General features: G+C 38.6%; 1 protein-coding gene across 3 annotated transcripts in view; it reads left to right on the top strand.

Annotated features, from left to right (window-relative positions):
- Positions 1 to 12,293, top strand: part of LOC124721503 (putative transmembrane protein 183BP) — a 108,943-nt gene that overhangs the window by 29,723 nt on the left and 66,927 nt on the right. For 2 of the 3 annotated variants that reach the window (XM_047246519.1, XM_047246517.1), the window contains exons 2-4: positions 6,224 to 6,316; positions 7,994 to 8,143; positions 10,869 to 11,182. In XM_047246519.1, the coding sequence (XP_047102475.1) occupies positions 8,117 to 8,143; positions 10,869 to 11,182 (341 nt within the window). In that variant the 5' untranslated portion in view covers positions 6,224 to 6,316; positions 7,994 to 8,116. The remainder of the gene's footprint in view (positions 1 to 6,223; positions 6,317 to 7,993; positions 8,144 to 10,868; positions 11,183 to 12,293) is intronic. The other variant, XM_047246518.1, reaches the window with a different exon arrangement.

The following is a 12,293-nucleotide window of genomic DNA, read 5'->3' as shown; positions in this document are numbered from 1 at the left end:
GCAACAGGCAGCAAAAGGTCATTATTAACAATGTTGATAACGGCTGTGATGTGGTGTCTGAGTGGGGTACTGTCAAGTGGGGTGGTGCCCCAGGGATCAGTGTTGGGGCCACTCCTGTTCCTTATTCATATAAATGATACGCCCTCTAGTATTAAGGGTAACTCTAAAATATTTCTGTTTGCTGATGACACTAGCTTGGTAGTAAAGGATGTTGCGTGCAACATTGGCTCGGTTTCAAATAGTGCAGTATATGGCCTAAGTTCATGGCTTGTAGAAAATAAACTAACGTTAAATCACAGTAAGACTCAATTTTTACAGGGTCTAACACACAATTCAACAAAACCTGATGTTTTAATTTCACAGAATGGGCATATGATTAGTGAAACTGAACAGTTAAAGTTTCTAGGTGTTCAGATAGATAGTAAGCTATCGTGGAAAGCCACATTCACGATCTTGTTCAAGGACTTAATACTGCCATTTTTATTATTCGAACAGTATCAGAAGTGAGTGATTGTTCAACATGAAAATTAGTTTACTTTGCTTATTTTCATTCGCTTTTGTTGTATGGTATAATATTTTGGGGTAGCTCTTCCCATTCTAAAAGGATATCTTTGCCTCAGAAACGGGCTGTTCGGGCAATAAGTGTTGTAAGTTAATGAACCTCTTGTCGACCCCTGTTCACGAGTCCGGGTATTTTGACATTGGCCTCTCAATACATATATTCATTACTGTCATTTCTCGATATCAATATTAGCTTATTCCCGAGAATAAGCAGCTTTCACTCGGTTAATACTCTCCAGAAATGAAACCTACATTTGGATTGGACTTCCTTAACTCTTGTGCAGAAAGGGGTGCAGTATACTGCTGCATCCATTTTCAATAAGCTACTACTCGAATTCAAAACTCTTAGCAGTAATCCACGCGCTTTCAAGTTGAAATTTAAGTGTTTCCTCATGGGTCACTCCTTCTATTGTCGAGGAGTTCCTTGAAAAAATAAGCTGATTCTTATTGTATTGTTGATTGTGTTTACTTAAACTTACGGATTGACTTTTTTTGGGTTCATTAACATTTATTTTAATCTGTTATTACTTTTATGTTTTAATTCCATGTATTGACACATTCCATGACCTTGGAGATTTGCACCTCAATTTGGTCCTACAGAACTTGATTTGTAAATAAATAACTAAATAAATGATATTCTCTCTATCTTAGATGATGCAACTGCTCTGTTTGCTATCCCTGGGTTTCAAGTCATGTGGTTATCCCAAAGAATGAACTGACCAACCATCTGGCTAGAGAAGTGATTTGTCACCCAACATTTGCTTTTACACTGAAGAGACAAAGAAACTGCTACACCTGTCTAACATCATGTAAGCCCCCCCTCCCTCCCCCCCTCCCCCCTCCACCCCTCCCCCCTCCCCCCCCCCTTGCATGCGAGCGCGCGCGCGTTCAAGCACGCAGAAGTGCCACAACCTGACATGGCATGGACTCGACTAATGTCTGAAGTCAGCAGACCAAGGCGAGGCATAAAGTTTTGTGTTGTGCAGTCATTAAGAGTGCACGAGTGGGTCTTCAGCTCTGAAAGCTGATATCGATGACGTTTTGTTGAATGGTTCGCACTGGTGGGAATTGACTCTATGAATCCTGCAGGGCTGTCCATAAACCCATAAGAGTACAAGGGGTGGAGATCTTTTCCTGAACAGCACGTTGCAAGGCATCCAAGATGTGCTCCATAATGTTCATGCCTGGGGAGTTTGGTGGTCAGCGGCAGTGTTTAAACTCAGGAAAGTGTTCCTGGAGCCACTCCGTAGCAATTCTGGACATGTGGAGTATCACATTGTCCTGCTGGAATTGCCAAGTCCGTCGGAATGCGCAATGGACATGAATGGGTGCAAGTGATAAAACAGGATGCTTACATATGTGTCACCTGTCACTAGATGTATCAGGGGTCCCATATCATTCCAACTGCACACGCCCCACGCCATTACAGAGGTTGAACAGTCCCCTACGGACATGCAGGGTCTATGGATTCATGAGGTTCTCTCGGTACCCATACACGTCCATCCCCGTGATACAATTTGAAACGAGACTCATCCTACCAGGCAGCATGTTTCCAGTCATCAACAGTCCAATGTCAGTGTCGACGGATCTAGGCGAGGCATAAAGCTTTGTGCTGTGCAGTCATTAACCCTCTAACGGTAAGGTGAAGTTTCCTGACATAAACGGAAAGGTGGGGTTGGATCAGACCCCACCCTCCAAATATCGATTTTTCGAGGTAAAATAAAAAATTAATAATGGGAAAAAGTTTTATTATCAATTAACTGCATATAATATTTGTTTATAGTCAATAAGTAAGAATATAAAGTACTTTGGAAAGAAATAGGAACTTGATTACAAAAAAATACCTTAATAGAAATATTCTCTATAAAATTATTGAAAACATAGTAAAAATCAATAGATTCAGTCATCAACTAGGAACTTGAGTGCTTTAGAATTCCTAAAGATAGGAACTAAATGAGAAACATCTCTTACTAATTGTAGAAAATAATTATAGTGTCAGCAGTTTCGAAATATAAAGTTCTCAATAATAAATGTCTTTGTACAGATAATGTAGTAGGAACAAACAATAAATGTATAATGTTATCCTGGAAATGATCACATACAGCCTTGAAAATACATATTTGGCACAATTTATCACATCTCAGTTTCTTTACAGCCAGGGCATATAATAATTTTATGCTCCCCACATATAGAACGATTACACTTACTACAAAAAGCATTCCCCTTCCTATCTTTTGATCTGTCACAAAAATCACATCTTCTTTTCTTTAGTGGCTGTGCTTGGGTAGGCTTGTGTAATTCGATTGGTTCTTCTTCTAAAAGTTTTCCAATAGACGAACGAAGCTCACGGGGAAGATGTGTGTTATTCATCCTCTTTTCCATAAGAGTTTTTGTCAAAGAGAGCGCAAGATTTTTGAGAAATGATATTCTCGCGTCATTTGAAAAGCTGTCCATTTTGCTATTGCTTTTGTAAATGATAAAACTATTTATACCAGTGATGTCTAAAATAACATAAAAGTACCGCATGGGCTATCTTCTTGATTTTTCTTTTTGTGGTCCTGCTGTGGCAAAGCATATCTAATACACTGACCCCTCCTTTAGTTAGATTCTCTCTCCAGAGAAGTGCATAGACGATATCAGTAAAACTTTTTTTATTTTTCTTTGGCGTAAATGACACCAAAGTTTTTCGTCCTGATACGTAAGTGTTGAAGAGCCTACTGGAGCGGAAAGCTGCATTGATGGTGGTATTTGTGGTTTGTTCCTCCTCAGTCTACCTACAAATGTGAGTTTCTTTTGGGGGAGGGCGTCAGTCACCTCCAGTGAGGAGAACCAATTGTCCGCTGTAATGTTTCTTTTAGAACCCCTGATAGATTCCGTCAGTTGCAAAACATACTGGGCAGGTAAAGACAAATCTCCAGGTCTCCTCTTTATTCTGTTGTCCTTGCCAGTGTATGGAATGCCACGCAAAAAATAGAATGTCTTTGCATCGCATACTTGAGTATTGCTCATCAGTGTGGGATCCATACTAGATCGGGTTGACGGAAGAGATAGAGAAGATCCAAAGAAGAGCGACACGTTTTTGTCAAAGGGTTATTTGGTAACCGTGATAGCATTACGGAGATGTTTAGCAAACTCAAGTGGCAGACTCTGCAAGAGAGGCGCTCTGCACCGCGGTGTAGCTTGCTCGCCAGGTTTCGAGAGGGTGCGTTTCTGGATGAGGTATCGAATATATTGCTTCCCCCTACTTATACCTCTGGAGGAGATCACAAATGTAAAATTAGAGAGATTCGAGCCCGCACGGAGGCTTTCAGATAGTCGTTCTTCCCGCGAACCATACGCGACTGGAACAGAAAACGGAGGTAATGACAGTGGCACATAAACCGTGCCCTCCGCCACACACCGTTGGGTGGCTTGTGGAGTATAAATGTAGATGTAGATTGCATAGTGACATTATTTTCAACCCATATTTGTTGGGTTTCAATGGGATATACATTTTGAATGGACAGGCACCCCGAAAACTTAGTAGACTCTCATCTACTGTGACATATTCAGATGGACTATAAGTTTTTTTCACTGTTAGATTTAAACATGTCCCACACTTCTCTGAAAGCCACAAATTTGCCATTGATTTTTGTGGCCTCTCTGGTGGTTTTATCATCGATGCGGAGGTTTTCTAGAAGAAATGCAAACCTTTTCTTGCACATAGTGCAATGGAATACCGGAGGTCCATAGGTTGCTGTGAACATCTCATCTACACTGAGCATAGAATTTTTTAGGACACCACTCGTGAAGAGAAGGCCCATCACTGGACCATATTGTACGTTTGCCTAGATTTCTCGATTTAAAGATTTGTGTACAAAACAATTTTTTCTATAATTTTAGAATCTATAAATAATAAAAATGTTTCCTATTCACTAGTGACCCCCCCCCTTGCTTCCCCACGTGGACCAGGGAGATGAGTTTTTTGATGCTGGTGTCCTAGAAAATTTTGAATGGATGGGTTTGTTGGTCCATATTGTCTCTAAGTCTTTACCTAGCTCAAAATTTCTCTCATCATCTACATCTGCTGGAGAATTATCAAACTTGACTGCTCCTGCTGCACAATGAAATACATCATCCTCGTCATCAGTATTAGGTAATACATTATCCTCTGTTTCTGAACAGTTTTCTGCATCAATATTGTTGCCATCCTCTGACTCAGCCTCCTGTTGGAGAAACTCGTTGTATATCTCCTCAGGAGTTCTAAGGAGCTGATCGGCAAGTGACAGGATAGAAGCCTTACACTTAATGATTTTACATAGGACCAGAATTTTTTCAAGTTTCCACAGGATTTTTCACGAACATATGGTGGTGGAAGTTGTGTATGTTTCATGCATCGATCTTTCTATTAACACACAAATTTCTACCAACTTTTGCCTGTTGACATTTCCATGTTCTTTTTTCAATCAATACTGCATCAATCTGTTTCCTTAAAATTTTTTGAATTTTGTTATTAAACCACCATGATATTTTCCCTCCTTAATTCACTTACTTGGCACCTACTTCAGCAGAGCACAATTTGAAGTCAGTATAAACTTTGCCCACAGCTCTTCTAAGTCCATCGTATTGGAGCGAAATTATGTTAATTTATTGTCTAAATAGAAAGTTAAAACTTTGATGTTGGAAGTGTCTTCACTTTATACCTGATCTTATTTCACTCTCTGTGTATTGACTAGTTTGTGTTCATTGGGGGGACCTCAAACTATCGCCTAGCCTTGCATGTGCACTCCATAAGTACTCTGCTTCCTGAATAGCTGCTTCATTTTTGTAGTGCACCCCTGATATGTGAAGGAGAATTCTACAATTCTCTGCCTTATAATGCAGGTCCAGAAATCATCTGCAGCCAAGACTGTCAAAAAATTGACAGTGCCTCTGGTTGAGATCCTGCACTCAGCTCCAAATCAAAGGACCCTGATCAGAGTGCCTAACATGTGAGCTCCTGACAACTAGTACACTTTTCCCTGCATGTGCCTGTCCGGACCCTGCTGAAGGAGCAGCCACTTGTTCATTCCTGGGACAAATGGGTGAGGCCAGACTTCCAGTCACCACATTTATCCTCCACTGCAAGCAATGCAATTATGTTACAACCAGCCACGCAGTCTATGGTTAGCACAGTTCTCCTGCAGATTTAGGGTGGAGGGTTATTTATTTTTACTTTCCATGTCAGCCATTTGAGTACTGCAAGCATTTAATTAACAAAAGTATATTTAACTGTTATTTAGTATTTTAAAAAAGCTAAGGGGAAGTCCCTTGCCGTAAAGCCACATTAAAAACAAGTTGTTTTATTATTAGTCATCTGCCATGTTTAATTTGGTCAATCATTCCTCCCCCTTCCACCATTCCTCTTATATACATACACACCCAAAATGGAATGCTCAGCAATTTCTTTCTAATAGACTTGAATTTAATTATTGTCTCAGTGACATAGTTGGATTTTTTAGTATTCCTTTCACTCCTCCTCCCCTCCTCCACCCCCCCCCCCCCCCAAAAAAAAAATCTCTCTCTCTCTCTCTCTCTCTCTCTCTCTCTCTCTCTCTCTCTCTCTCTTTCTTGTTATAGCATTGCCATTGATTTAGTTCCAATTATGTTTCAATGATAACTTACATTATACATTTGTCTACAGGTCTAATCCCAATACTGAGGTATTTGCCAAAAATAGTGTAGAGAACAACAGTCTGGGTGTGATTCATCATCTGAAGACTGCAGGACCGTGATGGTAATAATCTAAACAAATTTCATGAAATATAACATCTGTCATTCAGGTGTCATACTATTCTGAGTTTTCTTTGCCCAGACCATACAGGTACAGTATGGTAATACATTTCATTAATACTACATGTGTATTGGTACATGGGATGGGAGAGGGTGGTGGCACTGATTGGGGCCAAGGGAAATGGGAGGTGGTGGTTGTTGTCTCTAGTCAATTCAAATACATTAGTCACTTGCGCTGAATCAAAGAATGCATCAACCCCACCACAACAGTTATTTAAAATACTCATTATAACAGTCTCAGTTCCGAATAATCACACTTTATAGCTAGTTTGTCACAAGCAGTGATCATCTTTAGATCTGAGTAATCATGAGTCATGAAAAATCAAAATTCTTTAAGAAAAGAACATAGTCAAATCTGTAAAATAAAGGTAACAGCATAACAGTACATTTGTGGCAACATTCGACAGCATCTAGCATTTTCCCGCTCTAAGTAAAATGCTAGATACCACAGAATGCTGCCACAAGTGCATTATTGCGCTATCTTCTACAGCTCTGACAATGTTCTTTTTAAAAAACTTCCGACTTTTCACAACTTGGGATTAATTAGATTTGAAGATGGTCATTCCATATTATTGAAAGTAGATATCAAATGTGACTGTTTGCAGCTGACACTGTTATAATGGATATTTAAAAAAAATTGAACAGTTGCGGAATTTCTCATGACAATATGTTGTCCGTTATTACAACAGTTGTTGTCTACAGGGTGAATTCAACCTTTGAGGACAAAATTTCTGTGTTTACTCAAGGATATTTTCTGGTTATTTTGGTATTAAGGACCTGGAGTCTCTAGTAGCTCATTGCAGAGTCATAATGTAATTGTAATTTATTCAGTATGTTACCAAAATTACCTTTGTTTCTGTGAAAATTCCCTTATAACAGTGAAAAAGCCTGTAATATGGCATCATGACAATGTACAACCCAAAACAGAGTAATGCACCTATGTGGAGATGCAAAAGTTCTGTTATGTGGTTGGCATTGCTGCACCAATAGTTCAGCACAGCATTGTCACGCTGCTCTTCTACCACATTCAACGAATCATTACACAAGGTCGTATCAGCCAACTCTTCATTACTAAACCTCTATGTACTGCTGTGTTTCAGAGTTAATACAAAACTAACACTGTCAACAAATCTGAGACAGAACTCGGCAGTACTGAATGCAAGCTTGGAGGAAAGAATAAAGTGGGCCTTGCTATTTACAGCAAGAAGTACCATGTGTGAGTCTAACAAGTTCAATCCCAGTAAGACATACAGCACATACTATTGACATCTGCATTGTAGTAGAGATATTTTCAGTGTAATAAAAATGCAAAGGTGAAAGAGGGTAAGAAATTGAACAAAATGCAATTACTCTCTAATGAACCACCAGAGCCTAAGGGTGTCTTGTGTCAAAATACTCAGAAAGTGCCCTTGAATAACCTCTGAAATTTTGTCGCTGAAGTTCAGGCTCACCCTGTACGGCATCATTATTAGTTGTTGAGAAAGTATTTCACTTCAAAATATATTATGTTATCATCTGTCGTGAACTAGTTAGATTTTAACATATAAACTGGAAGTCTTACTTTTGAAATATTATTTTCTTTTTAAAAAATAATTTAATCTTTTTTGTTTTTGTTTACTAGAAGAGAGGGGGTGAAAGAAAGTGTCATAACTTGAAACGGAGTTGGAGATATGCCCGAGACATCAGGAGCAAAAATGTGATGATATGACCATGTGAAAAGATGGAGGGGAGAGTTCCTCTATAAATGCTGCAATTTACACACAAATTACAGGTAGAAAGAAACTGAAAACAATTCAGGAAGAATGGAGGCAATCCACTTACTGGACTAACAAGGAATATAAAATGAGATTATTAATATATACTGCTTGTTTTTTTTCTGTGATTAGTTTCAATTTAACTAATATACATTTCAGAATGTTTGTAACTGTAATCTCTTCTGCAACACTAACCATCACAGTACATATTATTGGTGTGACAAGCATTACATTCCTTTCACTTCACTGCCCACACTTTATGCTAGCCTTTGAACATCAGTGGCTGCACATATTAAATAGTTAGATAGTAGGGTAGTCTCATATTTTCACTCACTAATAAACTTAGAAAACAATGCAAGTCTTGTATAATTTTCTTGGTAAAATTAGATTGGAGATTCTATAGAATTATTATCCACTAACCTGTGGACGTAACTTTGTTCTGTGGATGGTTGTAAGAGTGCTTTTGCAATTTAATATGAATGGTTATAGAGAAAGTAAAGATAAAACTCACAAAAAATATTTCTGGGGTTCTTTATTTTTGTGTTAATTTAATGTATGGTGAGCACGTATCTTTAGCTAGTTTCCACGTAGTGCATATTGTGTTAATATTGTGTGAGCTTTAATAAGAGCTTTCCAATGTTGTAGTAGTGTTATTCCTGCTTTCTCACCCTTCTTATATCATCTCAAAACCACTTTTTCACCACCTCTTCAATTGTGTGCAAAAAAGCTCCCATTCACGTATTCTTTCAACTTTAAGGAAGGAGGACTGGGCTGTATGATGTATAAGGCAATACTTCCCCTCCAGAATACAGCAATGGTCACTGTGTTGCACAAGTTGTAGGTCGGCACTGCCACAGAATTGACAAATTTCCCATTACAACAGTTATCTTTGTCTATTTTTTACAGCCATAAAGAATTTCATTATATATCATACTCAACAAAATAGTGAGTTTTTAATACAAAAAGTAATTTCTGTTCCACAAAAATTTTCAATGGTTCTTTGACATGTTGCTGGAATTTTGATTAATTTCTTTGCTGGTGAATATGTGGCACTATTCTGTTTGTTGTAGCTAATTATCAGCTGCATCGTGAGCTACTAAGATTAAGTCACCTGTCACAATGAAAATGACAAAATTGCCTTCTTGCATGTAATGACGTGCAAAGTAGTGCCTCTGCTACATCCATTCAATTTCATATGTAATTTTTTGTTAGCTATTTTGGCATTTTGTGTGTGCATAATTGAAGATAGTTCAGTCTATGTTTAACCATTTCTTGAACATGAGTTTTTGACAGTACTGAGGGATTTTTTTCCTCTCCAAAGAAATTAATTTCTCTCACAGCTCACATCAATCATTTGAAGTTTTTTGATTTGCAGTACCAACAGTAGTGGTACAGTGGTTATAACACAGGATTTGTATTCAGGAGGAGTGGGTTTCAAGTCTCCTCCTCCCATCCAGATTTATATTTTCCATTGTTACCCTAAATCAATTAAGGTGAATGCTTTGCTGCATCCTTTGAAGAGGATGCAGTCAGTTTCCTTCCTCATACTTGTCCCATATGACCATGTGCTGAACATCTATGACCTCATCTTCAATGGGCAATTAAACAGTAATCTATTCTCCTTCCTTTGTCAGTGATCATATCTATTGTTTACTGCTTGTTTGTATTATTATTATCATCATCATCATCATCATCATATCTTCCCACTTGAGGTACGTGACATCACTTTTCCTGTAATTTTGTTTATGTACAAATATTTAACCATAAATAGAAATATGCTGCCAATGAATTTTGGCAGCAGTTTCCTCTTCATGTACCAAAAATAGTGTCAAGTTTGCACTTAACAGAATTTGCAACTGTTATATCCATTTTGAGATCCCTTTTAAAGTATAACAGTTCAGGTCTGGGGAAATGTGGCACATTATGCAAGCCATAGAAGAAACCACAGTGCTGCTCATTGTGGAAAAATAATTCTACATTAATTTTAAAGTGTTGTCCTTACTTTCTGGACAGCTGTCATGTGTATCTGTTAGTTATGGTAAGGTATGGAGCTAAAGAAATGTTAGGGTTCATCCTAGAGTCAGCACATGGCCTACTTATCTCCAAAGATTGTGGGTTTGACAAAGCTTATTATTACAGTGTGATAGAAGGTTCATCACCAGCAATGTCTCATGTCCATACTCTGTAAAATGCAACAGGAAAGTTGAGAATTTAATGTGAGAGGGATGAACAGTTTGCTGATGTGGAAATGTAAGTTGTTATATTCTCTTTTCTGCTGATGGAACTTTCAAATTAGCAAAACCTTAGCTTAAATTTGTATATACTTAATTGGGCACTGCTTTACAGGACAGCCCTATTATTATTGTTATTATTATTATTATTATTATTATTATTGTACAGAATGTTGTTTGATTTCCATTTACAGAGTTGTTTACTGTTGAAGGTTCCCATCAGTTATCATAACACTATCTTTGAAAAATGTTCGCAAATTCAGCAGTGCAGCTAGTTATAGACTATTTGCTGGAGTACCTCTCCCCTTCCTCGGTCACTCCTTCAACCACATAGGCACAGTCTTCAATTTCATGTTATCATTTATTGTTGAGTGTGTGTGTGTGTGTGTGTGTGTGTGTGTGTGTGTGTGTGTGTGTGTGTGTGTCAGGTTGTTGTCAGAGGGAGTGAGTGTTGTGTTTCTTCCTTTGTCCAAATCTTTGTGATGTGTGTGTTTTTTTTTTCTTTTTCCAGAGTTGTCAACAGCCTGCTGAACCTGAACAGAAACAAGATCAAGAACAAGAGCAAGATCAAGAACAAGAGCAAGATCAAGAACAAGAGCAAGATCAAGAACAAGATCAAGAACAAGAGCAAGATCAAGAACAAGAGCAAGAACAAGATCAAGATCATGTAATTGACATGAATTGTAGTTGCCCATATCCTCTAGATTTTTGGTTTCAAATCTCAAGTTACATTGATCCAGAAGATGTGGAAAGATTTGCAAGAATCTGTAAGCACTGTGCCAGTATTGTGAGATCCGCATCATTTTGGTTGTCATTATACAAGAGGTAAGGATAATACCATAAAATGTGTTACAGATTTGCCTGCCTCTTGATATCCTTCTCTCGTGTACGTAATGGCTACTTGTTTCTGGAGACAAATTGTGATTCTCAAGCCCAACAACTGCTCTCGGAGCTTTGCTGCTCCATGGCTATCCCGTTTTTGTCGAGGCCATTTGCACTACACCGTTCGGTAGTCTGACTGAGGGAGAAATCCAAACTTACCTCTCTGGTCAGGGCGTCACTGCAGGCCATTGGGTAATGAAAAAAGGTTGATGCAACATTATTGTTTACATGCTTCCATCAGAGATCGAAGCAGGCTATGAAGTCGTTGTGGTCCGACAGTACATTCCAAACCTGATGGGCTGCTACCAGTGTCATCTTTACAACCACTCTCAAATGTCCTGTTGAAACGCAGCCAAATGTGTTACTTGTGGTATGGATGCTCATCGGGGTGACTGCCTTCATCCTCTTCCCTGCCATATCATTCCTAATAAAAAAAGGAACTGACAGAAAATATTATGGGGCCCAAAATAGCCAGTCCACACCACACTGTTTGTGGCTGATGGAACTGATAATAACTTTTTGTCACAACATAATGGCAGGTGATCTTTTCCTCATGGAACCATAAACCCCTTACCTCCAGTCTAACAATATGAGTAAAGGTAAACACAAAAAGAAGCTGACTCCCTTTTTACAATGGAACATCAATTTTAGGACACACATGGAGGAACTGAAGATCCTGGCATAGAAATCCCCCACCCTTTTTTGGTTTTGCAGGAAACCTGCTTTAAACTTACTGACAATCCTGTCTATGGGGTTAAACCCTCTGCTACAAGGGTGTCCTGACTGATAACAAGGCAAATATGTGATGGCTGTATTTACCAAAGACTCTTACCAATGCACTGCTGTCCCCCAGGTTACAGACTTCAGAGAAGTCACTGGTACAACTTACACATTGTATAGGATAACACCACCACAAGAGGCTGTGCAGTACAGGGCTCATATGAAACCCATAATAAAATTTCACCAAACATTTCATGTCTTTGGACAGTTAAGAACACACTGTGCTATAAGTGCACTGGTGGATTTTTAGGCTGCTATCAGTTTGAATGACGCA

The sequence above is a fragment of the Schistocerca piceifrons genome, chromosome X (genome assembly GCF_021461385.2).
Source record: "Schistocerca piceifrons isolate TAMUIC-IGC-003096 chromosome X, iqSchPice1.1, whole genome shotgun sequence".
Taxonomy (NCBI): domain Eukaryota; kingdom Metazoa; phylum Arthropoda; class Insecta; order Orthoptera; family Acrididae; genus Schistocerca; species Schistocerca piceifrons.
This window is presented reverse-complemented; position numbering and strand designations above follow the sequence as displayed.